The sequence below is a fragment of the Papio anubis genome, chromosome 4 (assembly GCF_008728515.1).
Source record: "Papio anubis isolate 15944 chromosome 4, Panubis1.0, whole genome shotgun sequence".
NCBI lineage: Eukaryota > Metazoa > Chordata > Mammalia > Primates > Cercopithecidae > Papio > Papio anubis.
In genome coordinates, this window is record NC_044979.1 from 19,421,290 (window position 1) to 19,447,268 (window position 25,979).

A 25,979-nucleotide genomic window follows, 5' to 3' on the forward strand; every position below is an offset into this window, starting at 1 on the left:
TTTTATCCAAAATATGCAAACAATGAAATGCCATGGAATTCTCAAATAGTACAGTTATATTAACATACTATAAACACTTATTTTTCTTTTTACAGTAAATGTTCAATTAAGCATGTTCACAAATGGGTGTTCTGGTTAACTGATTTTTCTGGTTTACTAAGAGTTAAACCTTTTTTTTGTATATCAATCATTGCCAAAATTTATTTCTAAAATGCACTATTACCCTTCAGCCAGAAATGGTGACCAAATTAATCATTCAGGATAGAGATGATTCCAATGCCGGTCATCATCCTAAACCACCTCCATCACAGCACTGTACTGCATAGAGACAATAAGGTTAAAGGTTTAGCTAACCTGTGGTTTTGTTTTTCGTATTTTCCCAGCACAAATTATTTAATTGTGCTTTTCGCATTAAAAATAGAGGACAGAAAAATTTCTGATTGTGTTTCAGTAAATCAGGGTTTTACTGTTCATTTAGTATTTACGAAGGGAACTGATTTAAATGCACCCATATGAATGGTATCCATATGTAATACACCTTTTGTTTTGTTTTTTTTTTAATAGCCCCACATCTACCAATTTCAGCATCTGGCACTAAAATCTTATTTACTGATAGATGGCTATTTCAAAAATGTAGTCCTTCCTCCTCTAATTCTTCTAATTTTGGGAACCACCAACTTTCCAGCCGAATTCTAATGTTCGCATTTTGCTTTCTGATGGTCTCTCTTCTAGGATTTCCCTTCATGAAACCATGACAATTTTACTTAAACATATGTTTTCTATGCTTTCTTGCATAATAAGGGTATTCACTGGCAGCAATCACAGGAAAATGTGGCAAATCTTTGTTGCAAAGGTGATTATATACAATGGATTTTGTTTTGTTCAGAGGTATATGAAAAAAGATAGAAGGTTGATATACAACGAGAAAATTGGGCCAATAGACACCTACATTGTTAATAAGTAAACAGAAAAATTAAATGGAATTATTCCTCTTTCTCCCATTACACGAAAGTAGTAGTTCTGGTGTTACCAAGTTAACAAAGCTAGGGTGTCAAACTTTTTTATAATTAAATGATACACATCTATTATTAATTTGCCATCGTGTGACTATTACAGCATAAATAGGGACATAATAAAGGTCTTTGTAGTTCTACCGTGACTTACATTTTACGTCATTTTGGCAGAATCCTCTAAACTATATGAATTAATATTAAGAAATTTTGTTTTACTAAGAAATTATATCACTATGGAAAGAAGTACTAATAAAATTACATACGTTTGTAAAGTGAGGATAATAGTTTTTACCTCATGGAGTTCTGTAGGACTACTAGAAAAACCACGTGCAGTGCTTAGAACCGTGTCTAGCACACAGTAAGAACTCAGTAAAGGTAGTTATTGCTATGTATTTTTTACACAAAGAGAATGCTTCTCTCCTGCAATTTATGAAAATTACAAAAACTGCAAACCAACTTAGATTAGCAGCTCAAATACAGTGTTTGGAAAATGCTCCAATCCAATATTTTTAATATTCTTTTGGGAAAAAAGTGACATCACATTTATAAAGAGGGGGCACTCAAGTGAGTCTAAAGAGCAAAATGTTATGTGGAAGTGACTAAAGTGATCTCTACCTTTAAGCAATTCATTTTGGTTTAAAACATTTTGTAATGATTGGACCACACAACATTTCTAAATAATGATCAAAACATTAGCTGGCCATAAAGTAAACAAAATCTAGTGAAACTGTTCAACATGATACTTTGTGACTAAGCAGTCAGTCATTTTGACCATAAAGGTAGTTGAAGATGAAAAAACAAGTGACTTCTGGAGTCCATTAGACCCAAGCTAAAGCAAAGCCTAATAACGGGCATAATTGCTAAGCAACAGAGAAAAACTGTTCTCTTTCTTTACTGTTAATCTATCATTTCCTTTTCTAACTTACTTCTGAAGATCCACCAACCCACAACAATAAAAATTACAATTACCAACATAAGCCCTATCCTTTCTCCATTGTTCACCTCTTACATCAAAAGCATACCTATATATTTTCAATTGTTTTAAAAAATTCAAAGCTGAGATTTTTCTCATCATCCTCCGAAAATTACAAAGGCCGAGTACAATGTTCTTCTATAAACTAATGATAATACATTTAAATAATATGATGGGTAGGTGTCAAATAAAACAGGAGACACCTTCCCATTCAATTACAATATGAACAAACTCCACAAAAAGGAAAGCTAAAAAGGTTTTCCAATACCAACACGAGAGAAAAATTAGTAACCAGATTAACTAACCCACTTCTCCATTCCTAAAGTGGGATCCTTAGTCTCTGAAAACCTTTAATTATTCTTAAATTCCCTTCGATTAAGAAAAATATCACAGGCACGCAAGCACACCTCAGCAGCCACGGCGCCCAGCAAAACAAACAGTGATGAGGATGAGGATGATACGAGAGGGGTTACACAATCTCTCTGCTTCAGACTGGGGGGCGTGTCCCCCAAGGTTTTCTCTTCCTTTCTACTGGAACGACAGCTGTAGCGCCACAGGGAGAACCCAGCCACACGGCCTGCAGGGCCCCAGGATTTTGTGTGGGGTGCAGAAAGGAAAGAAGGAAAATCTGAGGTTCCGAAAAGTGCACAAGAAAACAGGCTCGGCGCGGCGTTGGGAGCGAGTGCCGGGGGTTTGGGGATTCGGTGCGGCCGGGTGAGAGCCTCGGCCACCCCAGGGAGTGGAGGAAGCAGCGCTCACCGCCCCGTCCACCCGCTCGGCCCCGGCCCCCCGCACCCCACCCTCGGGGCGACCCGGACGCGCTCGGTGGGCGTCCCAAGGTGCAAACCAGCTGGGGAAGACGGCGGGTCCTGAGGCTCTCGGGGTCTGGGGCAGGAGGGAGGAATCTTCTGTACCCGTTGTTCTCCGCACAGCAGCAGCTCCGGGTAACTGAACTCCACGCAGCTCTCGTCGGTGGGGTCTTTGAGCACCAGCTCCAGGCGCACCGTCTCCCTCGGCGGCCGCGGCGGCCGCTCAGCCCGGGAAGCCGACTCCCGCGGCGGGGGCGGCTGCAAGGGCAGCTGCGGGAGCGGCGGCGGCGGCTCGGGCCGCGGGGGCTCGCGCTGCAGCGACATGGGCGGCTCGGCGCGGCTGACCTCGCGCTGGGGGAGCGGCTTCTCTCGCGGCGGGGGCTGCGCGTCCGAGCGGGGGGCAGGCTCCCGCGGGGCCGGCGGCTCCGCCCGGGCCGGCTCGCGGTACGGCTGCGGCTCCAGCCGGGGGGGTTCGCGGGGGTACTCGGGCTCGCGCTCGGGCCCCGGGTACTCGGCCTCGCGCCGCCGCACCGGTGACAAGCTAATGAACGCTACTCTGCGCGGCTCCGCCATCCCCACTGTTCTGGCCCTCTGCTTTAGCTCGAGCCGGCGCTCGCTTCTACGCCGCGCTGCGTGCCTGCCCGCCCTTCCTCTTGCTCTCCGTCGCTTTTCTTCCCTCCACCACCCTCAGCCGTCTCCGCCGACGCCACGGTGAGTGCGGACCGCGTCCCCTTCCCCGCTACTACGTTCTGATGGGCTTCACCGCCATCGCCAGGGTCGCCGCGGCCGCCATGTTGGATCCCCCACATAAATAGAAGCAGGCCGCTGAGCGGGCGCATGCGCACAGAGGAGACGCTCGCGTCCACTGTCGTGGCTGTTGCTCAGTTTTCCTCTTTTCCTCCCAACAGTCTGGCGTCCAGACAGGTCGGCGGAAGTGACGACATGGCTCGGCCTGTTTCCGTGGAAACGGAGACGCCGTCTGCACCCTTTCTCAAAGGGAGGGTTCTGGGGTTTCCCGAGCAGCTTCCTATTCGTACCCGGAAACCAGAGGCGCTCCAGTAGCTTCCCGGGGCGAGCATCGGGATGTGCCTGAGACCGACCTAGCCATGGCGCCGGGTCTCCCGCGCTGGGTTCAAGGGAACTGGGGTTGTTAGCTGATTATTCAAGGTGGACTCTGGGCAAAGGTAGACAGACGCGCCGGCCGTCGTGCCTGCCAGGCCTGTGTCCCCGTAGCCTTAAGTATCGAGGGAAAATAGGAAGTGCCCACCTTCAGCCCGACTAGCGCCAGCGGCTTCCCTCCCGAAAGCGCAGGCCTCCCCTTCCTCGACCTACTCTGGTTTCCCTCGCTCGGCCGCAGTGGGCGTTGCGTGGGGCAGGGTCATTAAATGTTCAATAACGCTTTGCAGTTGGAAAATTAACAAGCAGGTGAAGAGTTCTGGGCTCATTCAGAAGGCCTAAACTGTTGAAATCACAGAAAACTTCTTAAGAGGGTTTGGTGGTATTTCAGGAAACGTACTGTTTAAAAGAATGCTAAAGGACCCATTTCAGGTTGGGGAAGGAATTGATTGGGCACGCCCCATAGGCTCACTTGTAATTAATTAATTGGAAGTCAGGTCTGAAAGGATGAGAATTACTGGCCATTTTAATCCATTGAATAAAAAGTAAATTTGAGGGGTCGCCCTTCACATCCAAGCCTTCTGTTAATTGCATTAACTGGATTAACTGTTGAAAGCTCTTTTATTAAGTCTGTGACGTCATAGACAAATTCTGAGAGGGTACTATTTTTTCCTCTCCTATTACTTTCCCTACTTGGACGAAGATGGTGATGAAATCTATGATTCCAAAGATCTCTCCCAACTCTAAAACCCTATCTTTTCTCCTCAGCACCATGTTTTACCTCCGTTATCTCCTTCCCCATTGCTCCTTTTCTGATTACGAATTCGGGTCTCATTTTTAGATTGTCTTTGTGATACTTAAATGACCTGCCTTCAGTCTCTATCCCCGCCAGTCTTGAGACGGGGTCATATTAATATCTCTAAAAGAGTTTTTATTATATCATTCTCTGCTCTGGCTGCAACTTACCTACAAACTAAGTTCTATGAATGTATACTCATATTCAATATCCTCCACAGTTTAGCTCAGAGACTGCAAACTGATGGTCTGTGGGCCAAATCCTAGTACAGGTGTGTTACTTGTCCAACATTATCTTCTAACTTCTAACCCACTGAGTTTTCCAACTTTTTGATCCACAACCCACAGTAAGAAATTTTACACTGTAACCCAGAATGTACACCCATATATACATAACACATATGTGCATATCTGAAATACAAGTTTCACAATACTTACCTACTGCTTAGGATAAAGTAAAAGCAACAGACGCAACAGAGTTAATATAAAATATTTTGTTATACAGTGTAGGAAAAAATGTTAATATCATATAGAAGCACATTAGGAAAGATTTTCTTTAACGCCATGGAAGTTCTTGCCTGTTCATAGGTTTATTGCACTCCAGTATTCATGAGGACAGTGGTACATGAACATCTGATCCACTGTGGCGCCTGATCTTTTTCTTTTCTTTTTTCTTTTTTTTTTTTTTTGAGACGGAGTCTCGCTCTGTCGCCCAGGCTGGAGTGCAGTGGCTGGATCTCAGCTCCGCCTCTCGGGTTTATGCCATTCTCCTGCCTCAGCCTCCCAAGTAGCTGGGACTACAGGCGCCCGCCACCTCGCCCGGCTAGTTTTTTGGGTTTTTTTGGGTTTTTTTTGTATTTTTTAGTAGAAACGGGGTTTCATCGTGTTAGCCAGGATGGTCTCCATCTCCTGACCTCGTGATCTGCCTGTCTCGGCCTCCCAAAGTGCTGGGATTACAGACTTGAGCCGCCGCGCCCAGCTGATCTTTTTCTTTTCTAAACTGATCAAAATTGAAAACCCTAGTTCAGATATATAGGCTGTCGTGAATAGTAATAATGCATATGCATGTTCTTCATAGCAATAAATTCTTCTTTAATCTTAGTCCAACATCATGATAAATTTCATACCTCACAATCATTTTTCTGTGTAAATGAAGTACTAAGCTGTAATAATTTATTCTCTTCATAAAATACCAAGTTTAATCAAATTAATTTTTTAAATCAATAAAAATGATCTGGTTCACCCTATTAACTGCCCAACAAACTGAAAACTCTATGTTCTTTGTTAAAGGGCAGATTACAAGAAGTGTTTTCCATGTTCTTAATTTAAAACACAAGATTCTGATATAATGAACCTAAATCAAAATTCACAAATGGTGGCTGAAATCCTGTTAGAGTACAACATAAATCCATAGTTATTGTGCATAAACAATTCAAAATTAGTTTATAAAGGAAACGTCAAGTCATATAACCACCACACCGTATTACTAATGGGTTCCACCATACTTCAACCAGGCACAGCAGATATAAACATGTAATAAACTGCTCAGAAAATTAAAGCTATTAGAGCTATAAATAAGGAATGCTAAATATAAACATAGCAATGCCAATACATTGGTGCCATTTTAAAAAGTAAGATGCAATGTGAACACACCTGATAGTTCGCTTTATAAGCCACTTTCCCACTGATTTATAAAGCTATGATTCTATAATTCTTTTAAAAAGGACAATTTTTCTACACTGCTGCATGCAGTAGTTTCACTGTACGTTCTTGATTACAATGCAGTCTTCAAATCCTCTTGAAGAGCTCGACATATCAGGATTTCTCCAGAAAGTTAGCTTGTCATGTTTTCAGCAGCCTTTAGTGCTTTGGTAGTCTTTCGAAGCTCCTTAATAACCAGTGATATTTCCTTGATTATTAATTAATTCTGGGTTAAGTTCTTGCTCACAAAGCTGTACACAAATAGCCAGAGTTTCCAGTAAGCCAATATTCAGAATTCTTGAAATCTCTCTCTCTTTTTTTTCTTTTTTCTTTTTCTTTTTTTTTTTTTTTTTTTTTTTGAGATGGAGTCTTGCTCTGTCGCCCAGGCTGGAGTGCAGTGGCACGATCTCGGCTCACTGCAAGCTCCGCCTTCCGGGTTCACGCCATTCTCCTGCCTCAGCCTCCAGAGTAGCTGGGACTACAAGCAGAATGTCCACGATCTCCCTCACCGCATTCTGATCACTGCTGCCGCCCTGATGCTGCTACTACTTGCCGTGATGGAGGCCAAGGGAACTATTTTAAAATTCTGAATATATTTTTCTCTATACAGTCAATAATTCCTCTATAAAATTATCTTGCTACACATATCTGGCATAAAAATATTATGCAACTTTCAGTATTAGTACTCTTAGCAAGTTGGACTGTTACTACATCATAGTTATTGTTGCTGTAAATATTCTGTGGTAGGTAATACACTGATACTGTGTTTTTGCCAAGAAGTATAGTTTTTCATTTATCAGCTGATTTGTCACTGAAAGCATGTGCACCATACCCATAAATACCGGATGAAGTTTTTCAGCACTTACTATGACCCATATTTCTTTTGCACACTGATTGTCTTTCTCCTTAAGATTTGTGGAATAGCTCTCTGAGCTGGGTCATAGTTCACGGTAACATGGCTGAACCAAGAAGTTGGAATCGTTGGTAAATATAGGACCCACTGTGGGGCCTCCCTCCGGAAAATGGTGAAGAAAATTGAAATCAGCCAGCACTCCAAGTACATTTGCTCTTTTCTGTGGCAAAACCAAGATGCAGAGATGAGCTGTGGGGATCTGGCACTGTGGTTCCTGTATGAAGACAGTAGCGGTGTCTTCATGCAGGAACCACATTGTCTGGACCTACAATACCACTTCCGCTATCAAGGTAAAGAACTGAAGCAATTGAAAGACCAGTAGACGCTCCTCTACTCTTTGAGACATCACTAGCCTATAATAAATGGGTTAATTTATGTAACCAAAAAAATTAAAAAGATTTGTGGAAAAACTGAGAAATTGTGTCAATAACTCTACCCCCCTCCTTTTTTAGGAACATATAGGAGGGGTTTATCAACAAGTTCATCATGCTAAATTTTCAGATATCCTTTTATTTTTTTCCCCAGATGGATTCTTGCTCTGTTGCCCAGGCTAGAGTACAGTGGTGCTATCTTGGCTCACTGCAACCTCCGCCTCCTAAGTTCAAGCAATTCTCCTGCCTCCACCTCCCGAGTAGCTGGGATTACAGGCACGCACCGCCACGCCCAGCTAATTTTTGTATTTTTAGAAATTTTTAGAAAATTCTGTATTTTTGTATTTTTAGAGACAGGGTTTCACTGTGTTGGCCAGACTGGTCTCGAACTCCTGACCTCATGATCCGCCCACCTCGACCTCCCAAAGTGCTGGGATTACAGGTGTGAGCCACCACGCCCAGCCTCAGATGTCCTTTTAATTTTGAAGGTATTAAGCTTTTATTTGCAGGAAAAGTGCTTTTTCTTTTTAGAATGAGATGTAAAGTCAATGTTTGATGATAGAGTTAACATTTTCTCAATATTTCCACTATAATTCCAGACCCAGCAGCTAAATTGGAATATGTTTCTGTATTTTTCACTTTCTTATTCCTTTTTCTTCTAATAATAAAGCAATCTATTTGAGAGCAATTTATACTAGTTTGATTAATATATCATAGTTCACACACACACGTCACACACACAACACACATGATGGTGTTTTCCCAAAAACATACCTAAAGCTCTTCAGTGTATCCCAGTTGAAAATTATGAGTTTTTTTTAATCACCGAATGAAATTCTCCTTTACTTCATTTCATAAGTCACGGATAGTTGTGATAACCTAAAATTAGGCTGTACAATGTTACCTGTCCAACAAAGGAACCTAGGAGTTCCAGTGACTGCAGTCACCCTTCCCTCCCTGTCCTTCTCTTCATCAGCAGTTAAAGTGTCTGTATTCCTGGATAAGGATCAGTGTGGTACACTGATATTTTCCATGAGATTCTACGGTAATATATTGCATGTTTTTAAAATGCTGCTTGTGACTCTCAAAACTGTTTCACAAACTTCTAATTGGCTGCAATTACCAATTTGAAAGTTAGTTCGGTCTCTTCCAGTAGAGACTGAGCAGGTGATGAGAAAGTAATTTTGTTACTGGGGACTAGGAATAGAGCACACCTACTTATGCATTTCCATGTAAATTTGGAAAATCCAAAATGCTTTTGTTGGGTAGTGGGGGCCCTTCAAGGAAGCTGAGAAGAGGTCAAAGTCAATTCCTGTAGAATACAAAGTCAAAATACCTTTAATATTATTTAACTGTAATGCTGTAAGGTCAGATCAGGCACTCTTGTTTTGTTTAGCAAATAAATAAATACATAATAAAATACCCTGTGAGATCAAGTTACTCATCCCTTCTTGACAACATTTAAGTTTAAAGACCAAAATGCCCTGTGAAGATCCAAAGGAAGAGTATCAGAGAGAAAGAAAAGCAAGCACGAAGCCTATGGAGGGAGTGATTTGGTGAGTTGGAAGAAAGGTGAGGGTGACCAAAGTGCAGTGAGCAGGGTGAGCAAAGATGGAATCTGAGAGGGAGCGAAGGGCCAGGTCATGGAATGGCACAGATTGGATCTGGCCAGGTATGGTGGCTCACACCTATAATCCTAGCGCTTTGGAAGGCCGAGGCAGGAGGATCACTTGAGCCCTGAAGTTCGAAACCAGACTGAGCAACATAATGAGACCTGTCTCTAAAAATAAAAAAATTAACCAGGCTTGGTGGCACACACCTGTAGTCCCAGCTACTCAGGAGGCTGAGGTGGGAGGATTGCTTGAGCCCAGGAGGTTGAGGCTACAATGAGCTGTGATCGTAACATTGCAATCCAGTCTGGGCAACAGAGCAAGACCCTGTCTCAAAAACAAAAACAAAAACAAAAAGTTTGGATCTTACTGTAAATGAAACCAGAAGCCATTGGGAAAATTTTCAGTAGAAAAGTGACATGATCTTACAACAAACACATTTCAAGAAAGTTGGAGTAGCCAACTAACTGTTGAATGCTACCAAGAATTCTAGTAAGATGAGAGCAGAGAGATTGGTAACCTTAATGAGCTTTTTATTTTTAATTTTCACTTCAGGCAAAGAAGGTTGAATTAATCATATTTCACAGTTTGTGGCACATTATCATCATCAGTCTTTTTCTCTCTCTTTGAAATTCCTCTTTATTTCCATTCATTGCCTCCAATGGCAAAAATTCTACAATTTCAACTTTTTTTTTTTTTTTTTTTGAGACAGTCTCACTCTGTCGCCCAGGCTGCAGTGCAGTGGCGCAATCTTGGCCCACTGCAACCTCTGCCTCCTTGGTTCAAGCGATTCTCCTGCCTCAGACTCCCGAGTAGCTGGGATTATAGGCATTTGCCACCATGCCTGGCTAATTTTTGTATTTTTAGTAGAGATGAGTTTTTGCCATGTTGACCAGGCTGGTCTTGAACTCCTAACCTCAGGTGATCTGCCCACCTCGGCCTCTCAAAGTGCTGGAATTACAGATGTGAGCCTCCGTGCCCGGCCAATTTTAACTTTTTGTATGTGACCTTGTATATATTATTATTTTACATGTATATATTTTAAATTTGTAAGTTTGTTATTGTGTTATATATCTCATTCTGTTTCCTTTTTTGCTCAACACCGTATTTTGAATATCCACTCATGCTGCTGTGTATAATATATTCAGTTTACAACTTTTTTTTTTTTTTTTTTTTACAACTTTTGAGTAGTAATCTGCAATTGCATATTTTGCCTGTTTACTTCCTCAGTGATGGATGCTTGGATTGCCTCCAACTACCTCCTGGCCCCACCACCACCACAGTGCAACTATGAACATCCTCAGTCATGTGCTCTTTGAGTCTATATGAGAATTTACTTCGGAGACAACCCAGGAAAGAACCATTGGATCTTCAGGCATGTGTACACATTAAGAGACTATTCTCCAAAATGGTCACGCCAGTGGTGTTAGGGTTCCTGTATCACCTCCTCTTCTCCCACCATATTGCTACAAATAAATACAGTTTAATTTCTGCCATTCATTATTATTTTAATTTGCACTGCTCTGATGACTAAGGAATTTGAGCATCTCTTCATATATCTGCTAGTCTTTTAAGTTTCTTCCTGTGTAAATTGCCTGTTTATAATCATTATTCATATTTCCATTATGGTTCCTGTCTTTTTCTGGTTGAATATGCAAGGATCTTAAATCAGTGAGGAAAGTTTAGATTATTCAATAAATGGTTTAAGACAAACAGATAATTATCTAGACTAGAATAAAATTGTATCTCACACCTTACAAAAGGATAAATTTCTAGTGAATAAATGTTTTAAATATAAAAAAGAAGTCATCATATTTCTAGAAGAAATTGGCTGAGATTAAAAAAACATAGACTAAGAAAGGCCTTTCCAAGTATGATTGATAATTTCAACAGCTTAAACAGCATTAATCAAAAGACTAATGATGAAACTGGAAAAAAAATTTACAATACATTTCACAAAGAGTAAATTTCCCTAATCTATAAAGAACTCCTGCAGATCATAGAAACAACAATAACCTCTTAGAAAAAATGGCAAAAGATACGAACAAATAGTTCACAGGAAGGGAAATATAAGGCTCTTAAACCAATGAAATATGTTCAACCTAACTCAATTGCCGAACCAAATAATATGTGTATTTCTAACTTTGATAAATTGCCTTCCATAGAAAGTACTGATTTATATTCCACTGGCAATACATGAGGGTCTCTATTTCTCAATATCCTTGGCAACTTATGTTATCAAATGTTTTAATCTTTGCCAAAAACTAATAAATTTCTTTCTTTCTTTCTTTTTTTTTTTGTTGAGACAGAGTCTCGCTCGGTCGCCCGGGCTGGAGTGCAGTGGCCGGATCTCAACTCACTGCAAGCTCTGCCTCCCGGGTTTACGCCATTCTCCTGCCTCAGCTTCCCAAGTAGCTGGGACTACAGGCGCCCGCCACCTCGCCCGGCTAGTTTTTTGTATTTTTTTTTTAGTAGAGATGGGGTTTCATTGTGTTAGCCAGGATGGTCTCGATCTCCTGACCTTGTGATCCGCCCGTCTCAGCCTCCCAAAGTGCTGGGATTACAGGCTTGAGCCACCGCACCCGGCCGGCATAAATTTCAAAAAATGATTTTGTTGTACATTTCTCTTATTTTGAGTAAATCCATGCAATCAAATTCTATGCAATCTTTTAAAAAGTTGATTACCAAAATCTATTCTTAAGTGAAAAAAGGAATATGCAGACTATTATTTAATATACTACCATTAGGATAGAAAGAGGAACATTTTGTTAAAAGGGAGAACTACTGTATTATTTGTATATGCATGTATGTATGTGTATGTATATAAGAATTTATTTTTAAAAATCTCTTCATGTATATTCACAACACTGAGAACTGATCTCAAAAGGGATATTACGTGGCCCAGTTTTAGAAACAGAAGACAGACCCACAGATTTAACTATGGAGACAGCCCAGCTGTGCTTGTTTAGCCTTGGGGCACTCTCATAGCAGCACATTTGCATCTTTTAAAATTTTTAGGCAGGCGCAGTGGCTCATGCCTGTAATCCCCATACTTTGGGAGGCCAAGACGGGAGGATCACCTGTGGTCAGGAGTTCGAGACCAGCCTGGCCAATATGGTGAAACCCCATAACTAGTTAATACACAAAAAAAATAAAAATAAAAATAAAAAAACTTCGTGCTGTGGCTCACGTCTGTAATCCCAGCACTCTGGGAGGCTGAGGCAGGTGGATCACGAGGTCAGGAGATTGAGACCATCCTGGCTAACACGGTGAAACCCCATCTCTACTAAAAATACAAAAAATTCGCTGAGCATGATGGTGGGCACCTGTAGTTCCAGCTACTCAGGAGGCTGAGGCAGGAGAATGGCATGAACCTGGGAGGTGGAGCTGGCAGTGAGCCGAGATTGCATCACTGCACTACAGCCTGGGTGACAGAGTGAGACTTCATCTCAAAAAAAAAAAAAAAAAAAAAAGCCAGGCTTGCACCTGTAGTCCCAGCTACTTGGGAGACTGAGGCAGGAGAATTGGTTGGGTGGAGATTGTGCCCTCCAGGCCTGGGTGACACAGTGAGACTCTGTCTGAAAAAAAAAAAAAAAAATTAATTAAGGGATTCTAGACATACAGAAAGATGCACACCACTTGGTGAATTTTACCCTTTGCACACATTCCTTTAACCACTATCCATTCAAGATGTATAAGATTTCCATCACTTCTAAAGGTCCATCTTTCCCCTTTCTGTTCCATATGCTCCCAGAGGTAACCTCCAGTCTGACATCCATCACCACAGATAAGTTTTGCCTGTTCTTGAACCTTATGTGCATGGAATCATTGCAGTATGTATTTATATATTATGTCTGGCTTCTTTCTCTCAACACAATGGTTTTGAATTCATCCATGTTACTGCATATCATCAGTTGTTTATCCTTTTTCCTGCTGTATAGTATTCCATTTATGAATATACCACCATTTGTTTATACTGTGAACTTATAATGGACATTTTATGTACTATTCGGGTTTTATGCTTATAAAGTATAATAATTTTGTTTTTTAATTAATGTTGAACAGTTCCCTCGAGCAAAACTTGTTTTGTTGCAAATCGTGCTGGAATTAGTGAAATAATAAATTAATAGTAGATTTAGTCCTTTTTGTTTGTTTGTTTGTTTTGTTTTGTTTTGAGATGGAGTTTCACTCTTGTCATCCAGGCTGGAGTGCAATGGCGCGATCTTGGCTCACTGCAAACTCCACCTCCCAGGTTCAAGTGATTCTCCTGCCTCAGCCTCCCCAGTAGCTGAGATTACAGGTGGCTGCCACCACGCCCACCTATCTTTTTTTTTTTTTTGTATATTTAGTGGAGACAGAGTTTCGCCATGTTGGCCAGGCTGGTCTTGAACTCTTGACCTCAGGTGATCCACCTGCTTCAGCCTCCCAAAGTGCTGGGATTACAGGCATGGGCCACCGCACCCAGCCGATTTAGTCTTGAATAGGTTCATGAGGTTGTAACCATGGGTCAAAGCTGTGGGAATTTCACTGCAGAAGCAGGAGGACTAAAAGATTCCACGTGAAATTCACTGAGGCTTGAGATTTAAAAAAGCTTTGAGAGTGATTTGGCATAGCGGGGGTAACATTTTTCAGCTCTTCCAATATATAAATGCAACATGGAAATTCAGAGGAGGGAGAAATCAATGAAATTTAGAATAGTCAGGGAAAATTTGGTGGAGGAAACAGGGACTTGATGAGAATATGGATAAATAGAAAAGGTCAGGCATGGCCAGGCACAGTGGCTCACACCTGTAATCCCAGCACTTTGGGAGGGCGAGGCTGGTGGATTACCTGAGGTCAGGAGTTTGAGACCAGCCTGGCCAACATGGTGAAACCCCATCTCTACTAAAAATACAAAAATTAGCTGGGCATAGTGGCACATGCCTGTAGTCCCAGCTACTCAGGAGGCTGAGGCAGGAGAATTGCTTGAACCCAGGAGGCGGAGTTGCAGTGAGCTGAGACCATGCCACTGCACTCCAGCCTGGGTGACAGAGCGAGACTCTCTCAAAAAAAAAAAAAAAAAAAAAAAAAGAAGAAGAGAAAGAAAGAAAAAGGCAGGCATGACTATAGTGTTAGAGATGAACTCTAACAGCCTGGGAAGGTGGAGTGAGCTGCCCCGACAGCACAGAGCCAGAAGAGGGGCAGTGGGAATTCGAACTGAAGAATATGTTAGAATTTTTGGTTACATGCACTATAAATCAACTTAAGCTAGTTTAAACAGAAGAGTTTGTACAGCAGAGGTCGGGATAACTCCCAGAATCCAAGGGAAGGATTGCAGTCAGGTCCCAAGAAGATGGAACCAGAATCAGGAACTAAAAAGTCACATGGATTCCAGGCAATTTTGTATCTGTCTCATGTATGCATCTAAGATCTACTTCATTCTGTTCCCCTTTCTGTGGATTAGTTTTCTCCACTCCCCAAGTTACATGGTTAAAAATATGGCCTTATTATAATTAGCAATTTTTAAAAATACCTTCTTTACTGAAGAGACCAGTCCAGACTAAGACTGGAAACCCTTACACCTACCTCCAAAATTCTAGGGAAGGATCTGTGATTGACCTATTTTGGGACAGGTGCTCATCCCTAGGTCAAACAACTGTGAGGAAAGGTATGGCTACCAGGAGCTTCTGATTAGGTGGAAGGGGCATAGGGGGCAGGATGCCACTCCAAGAAAGGGTAAGGGGCCTGTCAGGCAATCCACCTGATGTTTACAACATGAGATAGCAGAACAAAACAATGCAGGATGGGCAGGGCGCAGTGGCTCACGCCTGTAATCCCAGCACTTTGGGAGGCCAAGGAGGGCAGATCACTAGAGGTCAGGAGTTCTAGACCAGACTGGCCAACTAAAACTACAAAAGAAAATTAGCCGGGCCTGGTGGCAGGCACCTGTAATCCCAGCAACTCGGGAGACTGAGGCAGGAGAATTGTTTGAACCCCGGGGGTGGAGGTTGCAGTGAGCCAAGATTCCATTGCACTCCAGCCTGGGGGACAGAGCGAACCTCTGTTTCAAAAAGAAAAAAAAAAGGGCCAGGTGCAGTGGCTCATGCTTGTAATCCCAACACTTTGGGAGGCCAAGGCAGGCGGATCACGAGGTCAGGAGTGTGAGACCAGCCTGGCCAACATGGTGAAATCCTGTCTCTACTAAAAATACAAAAATTAGCCAGGCATGGTGGCAAACACCTATAATCCCAGCTACTCGGGAGGCTGAGGCAGGAGAATGGCTTGAACCTGGGAGGCAGAGGTTGCAGTGAGCCAAGATTGCGCCACTGCACTCCAGCCTGGGCGACAGAGCGAGACTCCATCTCAAAAAAAAAAAAAGAAAAAAAAAGATGCAGGATGCTTTGTTGTAAAAAATGTGAATTACAGTGATGGTTTATCCATAAAAAAAGGATAACAAAACTGGTTTCAGAAAGGACAGAAAATCCAGACCAGTTACTACAGAAGAAATCAAGAATGTTGCCCTGTATTCCCAGCACTTTGGGAGGCCAAGGCAGGAGGATTGCTTGAGGCCAGGAGTTCAAGAGCAATCTGGGCAATATAGCAAGACCCTGTCTCTACAAAAAAAATTTTTTTACTATCCAGGCATGGTGGTGCATGCCTGTAGTCCTAACTACCTGGGAGTCTGAGGTGGGAGGATCACTTGAGCCCAGGAGTTCAAGGCTGCCGTGAGCCGCGATCATGCCTCAGCACTCCAGCCTGGGCGACAGAGTGAGATCCTGTCTCAAAGACAAAACAAAACAAAACAAAACAAAAAAACTAGGACCAGACAGTTTCATAGAGGAATCCAACGAAGCACTTATAGAAAAATAGGTTTAATATTATTTGAAGTAATACAGCATACATAATAGGAGAAAAATTTCCAACTTCTTCTCATGACTCAAGCAAAACAGATTCCAATTCTGGCAAAGACTATAACCACAAAACAAAACAAAAAAATAGACATGTATCTATAATACTATACAGAGGCACTACTTTTCATCTTTTAGGTTGGCACATTTTAAAAATGGCTAATACTCTGTTGCTGAACATGTGAGGAAACAATCGGTTCCATTCATTGCTGGTGGAGATGGAAATTGGCAAAATCTTTTGTATATGGCATATCAGCAATATCTGTCAAAATTATAAATGTTCATACTCTTTAACCAGGATTTTCCACTTCTGTGAATTTATCTAAGATCTATAATATTTTGTATGTTTTCGTTTCTTTTGCTTGTTTTAAAGGCTCTTCTGTTTTATTGGTTTACCTTTTTTTCAAAGAACCAGCTCTTTCACTTATTTATTGGTAGTACAGTTTTTTCTATTCATAAATTCATTAATTTCATTTTTCTATGTGGATTCCTTATTTTTATTTCAATTATGTTTTTATAACTTCTTGATAAGATCCTTAAGTCACTCATTTTTTTGTTTGTTTATTAATATAAAAATTAAAGACCTTGTTTTCTGAGCTTTAACTCTAGTCCAGTTTGGATTGTCTTTTACCCAGAACTTAAAAAGGTAGTTTTTGTTTGCTAACTGTTTGTTTCTTTGGTTGATTGGTTGGTTCGTTCATTTATTTTTTTCTTTTTAAATTTTAGGTGGCAGAGTTCTTAAGTTTTTTTGTTTTTACTATTAACTTCTGCTTTTAGGGCATTGTGATTAGAAACTATCTGCAGTGGTTCTACTTTTGAGACCTTATTGAAAAAAGTCTCTGGCCTAGTGGTTAAGAGCACAGATTGGGAGTCAGGCTGCCTGGGTTAAACTCCAGCTCTGCTGCTCACTAGCATGCTCTCTGCAATCTTGGCAAAAGTGATGTAACCATTCTGTGCCTTAGTCTCCTCATCTGCAAAATGGGAATCATAATATATGTACTTTTCAAAGTTGTTGGAATTAAGTGAGTTAACATACATGAATTGCTTAGAAGGGTGGCTGGGGCATAGTAAGCACCCGTGTAAGTGTTTAGTGTTGTTTTCTTCGTGACCTAAGGTACAGTCAGTTTTATTGAACATGCTATGGATCCTATTCTTTGTTTTCAAGGCGTAAGCTATATTTACAATCTATTCTTTATTATTTGTGATATTTAGATTGCCTATAAGCTTTACTCCTTTTTCATGTCAACTCTCATGACCTGTAATCTTCCGTTTCTACTGTCCTTGTGACTCTTACCATTTTTGTTTTTGAATATTGATGCCAGTTTCTTTGCTGCATATTCATAACTGTTATATCTGTTATATCTTCATTGAGAAATGGATCCTTTATCATTCAAAGTGTGTTCCTTTGACTTGCTTAATGATTTTGACCTGGATTCAACCTTGTTTGATTGTGACACCTGCTCTCTTTTTATTTGCATTTGCCTAATTGTACTAGTGCCCATCTTTTTATTATCAACATTTATGCATCACTTTGTTCTGAGTAGAAGTAACAGCACAGAGTTAGATTTTGCTTTGTGGTCCAATCTGCCAATCTTTTTCTTTTAATAGGTGAGTTAAGCCTATTTGCATTTTTGACACCAGAGGTATGTTTGAGCATACATCTATCACATTATTTTATGTCATTCTCTCTCCTTTAAACCTTAAAAAAATCCTCCATGAGTTTATCCATTTGCTTTATTTTGTGTATGTTACTTCCAACAATTTGGAAGGTTTATATTTTTGTTCTAGCATTTATCCTTCATGTTACAAACAATCCAATTATACTCTTTTTGTTATTTTAAAATGTACAATTACATTATTATTAATTTTTTTGAGACAGGGTCTTACTCTATGCCCTTAACCTTTAATTTTTGGAAACACATCTATCATTTCACACTATAATTCAATTATGAAATTAGTGGTTTTTTCCTACATTTTGTGTTTAAGTTGGTATTGCAAAATACACTCAGTCCTACTATTTGATTTATCTTAAATGTATTAAGTTGGTGCAAAAGTCATTGCATTTTTTGTCAGTGAAAGTAATGGCAAAAACCGCAATTACTTTTGCACCGACCTAGTATCAGTGTACTAATACTACTTTCTACCTTTCTATCCAATATGGTTTGGATCTGCGTCCCCACCCAAATCTCATGTTGAAATGTCATCCCTACTGCTGGAGGTAGGGCATGAAGGGAGGTGACTGGCTCATGGGGACTGAGTTCTCATGAATGGTTAACATCATCCCCTGCTTGGCACTGTGTGGTGACTGAGTTCTCACAAGATCTGGTTGTTTAAATGTGTATGCCACCTCCCCTGCTTCTCTCCCTCCTGCTGTGGCCATATCAGATGAGCCTGCTTCCCCCTTCCCCCTTCGCCTTCCACCATAATTGTAAGTTTTCTGAGGGTTCCCCGGAAGTCCAGCAGATGCTGCCTTCCTCTACAGCCTGCAGAATCGCGAGCCAATTAAACCTCTTTTCTTTATAAATTACCCAGTCTCAGGTATTTCTTTATAGCAATGTGAGAACAGACTAATACACTGTCAGAGTAAAATGTCTGGTGATAGCTTTCCTATACATGAATATCCTAGTTATCTATTTTCTATTAATATTCTGTCCACCATTTGATTTTTTTGTTCCTTTCCCTTCTGTTTTTTTTTTCCTCTTCTGTTAATTTTCTATAGACTCTCAGCTGTGTTGTTTGTGTGGTTGCTCTTCTTTAAGGAAGAGTTTTCCTGGACCAGCTATTTTGATGAATATACATGTAGGGGGACCCCACAGCCATGTGCCCACCTATTTAGCAGGCATTTACCTGACTCCAAATTTTGCATTTACTCTTCTCCATCTTATTTGATAAGCAGCTGTGGAACTGTTCACAATGATGTCTTCTCTTCTGCAGGGCAAAGTGCTTCCTACAAATATGGCTTGTCTCTTTGATTCTTTGCTTTGCTCAGCTTCCTCTGCTTCTCAGAACTAAATATGAGAGTTTCAGTCTAAATGCATTGCATTTATCATATTGCAATGAAATATGGGGATTTGGTGTCCACACACTCTCTCTCACACACACATACCCCCCACACATGGATAGTTCCTATCTCCCCATCCTCCTAATACAGTTGGGTCAATTTTTGGTTGAATGAGTGTTCAGTTTTAGGACCAAATAAATAGTTTTTATGACTGATCCATGAAGTATCTTATTAATACTTTTCCTTTCTTGTACACCTTCTAATTGTCTTCTCATTTGCTTAGTTTTCTATGTAACTCATCTCCGAATTCTCACAGTGTTTTTTTTTATTTTTTTATTTTTTGAGACGGAGTCTTGCTCTGTCGCCCAGGCTGGAGTGCTGTGGCCGGATCTCAGCTCACTGCAAGCTCCGCCTCCCGGGTTCACGCCATTCTCCTGCCTCAGCCTCCCGAGTAGCTGGGACTACAGGCACCGGCCACCTCGCCCGGCTAGTTTTTTGTGTTTTTTAGTAGAGACGGGGTTTCACCGTGTTAGCCAGGATGGTCTCGATCTCCTGACCTCGTGATCCGCCCGTCTCGGCCTCCCAAAGTGCTGGGATTACAGGCTTGAGCCACCGCGCCCGGCCTCACAGTGTTAATAAACATGTTATTGATGTGTTGATAAATGAGGTATTTGTGTATTTAATCTTGCTTGAGCCTATCTTGGAGCCTTCTGACCTGCTTCTGACCTGTCTTGAAATATGTCCCCACCATTAGTCAGAGTATTCCCTTCATCTCTCTTTTTTTTTTTTTGAGACACAGTCTCGTTCTGTCACCCAGGCTGGAGTGCAGTGGCGCGATCTCAGCTCACTGCGACCTCCACCTCCCTGGTTCAAGTGATTCTTCTGTCTCAGCCTCCTGAGTAGCTGGGACTACAGGCACGTGCCACCACGCTCGGCTAATTTTTGTATTTTTTTTTAGTAGAGATGGGGTTTCACCATATTGGCCAGGGTGGTCTCAAACTCCTGACTTCATGATCTGCCCGCCTTGGCCTCCCAAAGTGCTGGGATTACAGGTGTGAGCCACTGCGCCCGGCCCCCTTCATCTCTCTTGTACTCAAGTTGGAGCCCTTGTTTCTTATACCACCATGTCTTTTTCCCTGAATTTGTTCCCGTATTTTTGAGGGAGTACATTATTCAGCAAATAATTTTATGCTATATACATGTCTGAAAAGATATTTGTTCTACTACATATTTGAATGACAGTTTTTAGTTGGAAATATATTTTCCTCAGAATTCTTAAGGCATCACATCATTATTTTAGTGTCCAGAGTTGCTACTAAGAAGTCTGATGTCGGCCAGGCACGGTGGCTCATGCCTGTAATCCCAGAACTTTGGGAGGCTAAGGCAGGTAGATCACCTGAGGTCAGGAGTTCAAGACCAGGCTGTCCAACATGGTGAAACCCTGTCTCTACTAAAAATACAAAAAACTAGCCAGGCCTGGTGGTGGGTGTCTGTAATCCCTGCTACTCAGGAGGTTGAGGCAGGAGAATCACTTGAATCTGGGAGACGGAGGTTGCAGTGAGCCGAGCTCATGCCATTGCACTCCAGCCTGGGCAACAAGAACAAAACGTCTCAGAAAAAAAAAAAAAAAAAAAAAAAAAGTCCGACGTTGTTTGTCGATGTGATTTTTGATTGTTTGCAGCTTGTGCCCACCTCCCCCAGTGATTGAGTTCTCTTTGTCTCTGGTGTTCCCATAGTTTTCTTTTTCAATTTCATTGACACTCTGGAATGATACCCAGGTCTAATTCTAGTCTCTGGTTAGTAGTTGTGACCATGGAGAGTGAGCACTACTGAGATTGGAAAAAATAAATTAAACCAGAGATTTAAAAAATAGCTTTACTGTTTTTTTTTAAATTTTTTATATATTTAGGGAGTATAAGTACAGGTTTCTTTTTTATAATGTTTAATTTTTGTGGGTACCTAGTAGGTATATATATTTATGGGGCACATGATATCTCATACACAGGGATACAATGTGTAATAATCACATCAGGGTAAATGGGGGTAGTCATCACCTTGAGCATTTATCCTTCATGTTAAAAACAATCCAGTTATATTTTTTGTTATTTTAAAATGTACAACTAAATTATCATTATTCTTTTTTTATTTTTTGAGACAGGGTCTTGTCTATTGCCCAGGCTGGAGTGCAGTAATATGATCACAGCTCACTGTAGTCTTGAACTCCAGGGCTCAAGGGATCTTCCTGTCTGTCTTCTGAGTAGCTGGAACTACAGCCCTGCAACGCTGTGCCTGGCTATTTTTATTTTTAGCATCTGTTGTGCTATCAAACACTAGACCTTATTCATTCTTTCTATTTTTTTGTACCCATTAACCACCCCCACAGCATGCCCCACCCATATTCTTTCTAGCCTCTAGTAACCCATCATTCTACTCTCTATCTCCATGAGTTCAAGTGTTTTAACTTCTAGCTCCCACAAATAAGTAAGAACATGTGAGGTTTGTCTTCCTGTGTCTGGCTTATTTCACTTAACATAATGACCTCCAGTTCCATCCATGCTGTTGTAAATAACAGGATCTCATTCTTTTTAAGGCTAAATTGTCCTCTATTGTGCGTATGTACCACATTTTCTTTATCCATTTGTCTACTGATGGACACTTAGGCTGCTTTCAAATTTCGGCTATTGTAAATAGTGCTTCAATGAACAGAAGTGTGCAGATGTCTCTTTGATAAACTGATTTCCTTTCTTTTGGGCATATACCTAGCAGTGAGATTGCTGGATCACATGGTCATCCTGTTTTTAGTATTTTGAGGAACTTCCAAACTGTTCTCCATAGTGGTTGTGATAATTTACATTCCCACCAACAGTGTACAAGGGTCCTTTTTCTCCATATCCTCTCCAGCATTCGTTGTTGCCTGTCTTTTGCATAAAAGCCACTTTAAGGGGGTGAGATGATCTCTCACTCTAATTTTAATTTGCATTTCTCTGATGATCAATGATGTTGAGCACCTTTTCTTATACCCATTGGTCATTTGTATGTCTTCTTTTAAGAAATATCTATTCAGATCTTTTGCCCATTTTCAAATTGGATTATTACTTTTTTTCCCTATTGAGTTGTTTGAGCTCCTTCTTTTATTTTTTTATTTTTATTTTTTTTGAGATGGAGTCACGCTCTGTTGCCCAGGCTGGAGTGCAGTGGCACCATCTTGGCTCACTGCAACCTCTGCCTCCCAGGTGCAAGCGATTCTTCTGCCTCAGCCTCCTGAGTAGCTGGGACTACAGGCATGTGCCACCACCCCCTGCTAATTTTTGTATTTTTAGTAGATACAGGTAAGGGAGGAGACCACCCCTCATATTGTCTTATGCCCAATTTCTGCCTCCAAAGAAAGAAGATGTAAAAACTAAAAGGCAGAAGTGAAATCCACAAGCAGACAGCCCGGTGCCACACCCTGGGCCTGGTAGTTAAAGACTAATCCCTGACCTAATCAGTTATGTTATCTATAGATTACAGACATTGTATAGAAAAGCACTGTGAAAATCCCTGTCCTATTCTGTTTCGTTCTAATTACCAGTGCATGCAGCCCCCAGTCATGTACCTCCTGCTTGCTCAATTGATCACGACCCTCTCATGCGGAGCCCCATTAGAGTTGTGAGCCCTTAAAAGGAACAGGAATTGCTCACTCAGGGAGCTCGGCTCTTGAGACAGGAGTCTTGCTGATGCTCCCGGCTGAATAAACCCCTTCCTTCTTTAACTCTGTGTCTTAGGGGTTTTGTCTGCGGCTTGTCCTGCTACATGGGGTTTCACCATATTGACCAGGCTGGTCTCAAACTCCTGACCTCATGATCCACCCACCTCGGTCTCCCGAATTGCTGGGATTACAGGCATGAGTCACCAAGCTCGGACCTGAACTCCTTCTATATTCTGGTTATTAATCTCTTGTCAGATGGGTAGTTGGCAAATATCTTCTCTGTTCTGTGGGTTGTCACTTCTCTTTGTTGATTGTTTCCTTTGCTGTGCAGAAGCTTTTTTCACTTGATGTGATCCCATTTGTCCATTTTTGCTTCAGTTGCCTGTGCTTATGGTTTTTACTCAAGAAATCTTTGCCCACACCAATGTCCTGGAGAGTTTCCCCAATGTTTTCTTGTAGTAGTTTCTTTGTCTGAGGTCTTAGATTTAAGTCTTTAATCCATTTTGATTTGATTTTTGTATAGGGTGAGAGATGGGAATCTAGTTTCATTCTTCTGCATGTGGATATCCAGTTTTCCCAGTACCAGTTTTTGAAGAGACTGTCCTTTCCCCAGTAGATGTTCTTGGCACTTTTGTCAAAAATGAGTTCACTGTAGACGTATGGATTTATTTCTGGGTTCTCTATTGTGCTCCATTGGTCTACATGTCTGTTTTTATGCCAGTACCATGCTGTTTTGGTTACTATAGCTCTGGGGTATATTTAGAGGCCAGGTACTGTGAGTCCTCCAGTTTTGTTCTTTTCTCTCAAGATAGCTTTGGCCATTCTGGGTCTTTTGTAGTTCCACATAAATTTTAGGATTTATTTTTCTATTTCTGTGCAGAATGTCATTGGTATTTTGCTAGGGACTGCATTGAATTTGTAGATTACTTTGGGTAGTTTGGACATTTTAACAATATTGATTCCTCAAACCAATGAACATGGCATATCTTTCCATTTTTGTGCGTGTCCTCTTCAATTTCTTGCATCAATGTTTTATAGTTTTTATTGTAGAGATATTTCACTACTTAATTCCTAGGTATTTCATTTTATTTGTAGTTATTGTAAATGGAATTACTTTTTTGATTTCATTTTCAGATTGCTTGCTGTTGGCATGTAGAAATGGTACTGCTGTTGGCATGTAGAAATGGTACTGCTGTTGGCATGTAGAAATGGTACTGGTGCAACTTTATTGAATTTATGAGTTCTAACAGTTTTTTTTTTTTTTTTTTTTTTGGTGGAGTCTTTAGGTTTTTCCAAATATAAGAGCATATCATCTGCAGACAAGGATGATTTGACTTATTCTTTTCTACTTTGGATGCCCTTTATTTCTCTCTTATCTGATTGTTCTAGCTAGGTATTCCAGTACTATGTCGAAAAACTGGTGAAAGTGGGCATCCTTGTCTTGTTCTAGATCGTAGAGGAAAGGCTTTCCATTTTAGCCATTCAATATGATACTAGCTGTGGGTCTGTCATATATAGCTTTTATTGTGTTGAGGTGTGTTCCTTCTATACCCAGTTTTTTTAGTTTTTTTTTTTTAATCATGAAGGGATATTGAATTTTATGAAATTCTTTTCACTGTCAGTTGAAGTAGTCACATGGTTTTTGTCCTTCATTCTGTTGATATGATGTATCCCATTGATTGATTTGCATCTATTGAACCATCCTTGCATTCCTGGGATAAATCCCACTTGGTCATAATGAATGATCTTTTCAATGTGTTGTTAAATTTTGTTTACTGGTATTTGGTTGAGGATTTTTCCATCCATGTTCATCAGAGATACTGGCCTGTAGTTTTCTTTTTTTGATGTGTCTTTGGTTTTGGTATCAAGGTAATACTGGCCTCATAGAATGAGTTTGGAAAGATTCCCTCCTCTTCTCTTTTTTGAAATAGTTTGAATAGGACTGGTATTATTTCTTCTTTAAATATTTGGTAAAATTTAGTAGTGAAGCTATTGGGTCCTGGGCTTTTCTTTGCTGGGAGAATTTTTATTATGGCTTCGATTCTGTTACTTATTATTGGTCTGTTTAGGTTTTGGATTTCTTCCTGGTTCAATTTTGGTAGGTCATATGCGTCTAGGAATTTGTCAATTTCTTTAGGTTTTTTGGCTTGTTGCTCATAGTAGCCTCTATGATCCTCTGAATTTCAAGTCCAGGTTTCTTACCTGCATATATTGCGTAGTGGGGACGTCTGAGCTTTTAATGTACCCATCACCTGAATAGTGAATATTGTACCCAATAGTAATTTTTCAACCCTCACTCCACTCCCTCAAAAATAGGTTTATTATACAAAGAAACCCACCTATTTAAAATGTACATTTCTATGAGAGTTGGCAAATGTATACAGTCATGTAATGACTACCAAATACATGTACATTAATGATATCCTCAGTCCTTTCCCAAAAGGACCTATCACCATTTACTCAGGGACAGTACACTAGGGAATACCCAACTATTTTGAGGATTATGAGACACAGGGTTTTAGTTAACATTTATACACAGAGACCCAAATGTCATCCTGGTTTCCTTTGTTGGAGTTGGCAGACGAGGTAATAAATGCAGTCCTGGCCAAAGTTCATCTTACTGTGGATTCACTGGGTCCCCAAGACCATTGGGTGGTCATTTCTCCTTCCAGGAACCTATGCCAGTAATCACCTACTTCCAGTCTTTTGGTTATACCAGAAGAAAATATCTTTTCTTCAGCTACTCTTAGATAGATGTATAATGATTATTAATAAAAGTCTAAATTTAACTTTTCATGAGCATCCTTCTTGATGTCTTTATGCATATACAGACAAATGTATATGCACAAATGAAATCACATGTGTCTTAGTCCATTTTGTTCTGCTATAACAGAATACCTGTGATTGGGTAATTTATAATGAACAGAAAGTTATTATCTCACAGTTCTGAAGGCTGGGAAGACAAAAATCAAGGCACCAGCATCTAAGTGCTTTCTTGCTGAGTTCTCCCATGAAGGAAGGCAGAAGAGCAAGACAGAGCAAACCCGCTCTCCAAAGCCCTTTTCATAGAGGCATTAATCCATTTGTGGGGGCTGAACCCTC

General features: G+C 40.8%; 1 protein-coding gene and 1 long non-coding RNA gene across 13 annotated transcripts in view; one reads left to right on the forward strand and one right to left on the reverse strand.

Moving 5' to 3' along the window:
• The window catches only part of UBN2 (ubinuclein 2), a 100,566-nt gene extending 96,482 nt beyond the window's left edge, over positions 1-4,084 (reverse strand). For 5 of the 12 annotated variants that reach the window (XR_004183108.1, XR_001901256.3, XR_001901258.3 and 2 more), the window contains exon 1: positions 2,901-3,595. Coding sequence is in view for 6 of the 12 variants with exons in the window: in XM_017957215.3 (XP_017812704.3) it covers positions 2,901-3,368 (468 nt within the window). In the remaining 6 variants the exon portion in view is untranslated. The other 7 variants (XM_021936321.2, XM_017957216.3, XM_021936320.2 and 4 more) reach the window with 6 other exon arrangements.
• A 3,984-nt stretch (positions 4,085-8,068) lies between these two features.
• LOC116274460 lies at positions 8,069-10,797 on the forward strand. Its single transcript, XR_004183109.1, has 2 exons — positions 8,069-9,247; positions 10,532-10,797. It is a non-coding gene; the product is annotated as an uncharacterized LOC116274460 (long non-coding RNA).
• The last annotated feature ends 15,182 nt before the right edge of the window (positions 10,798-25,979 follow it).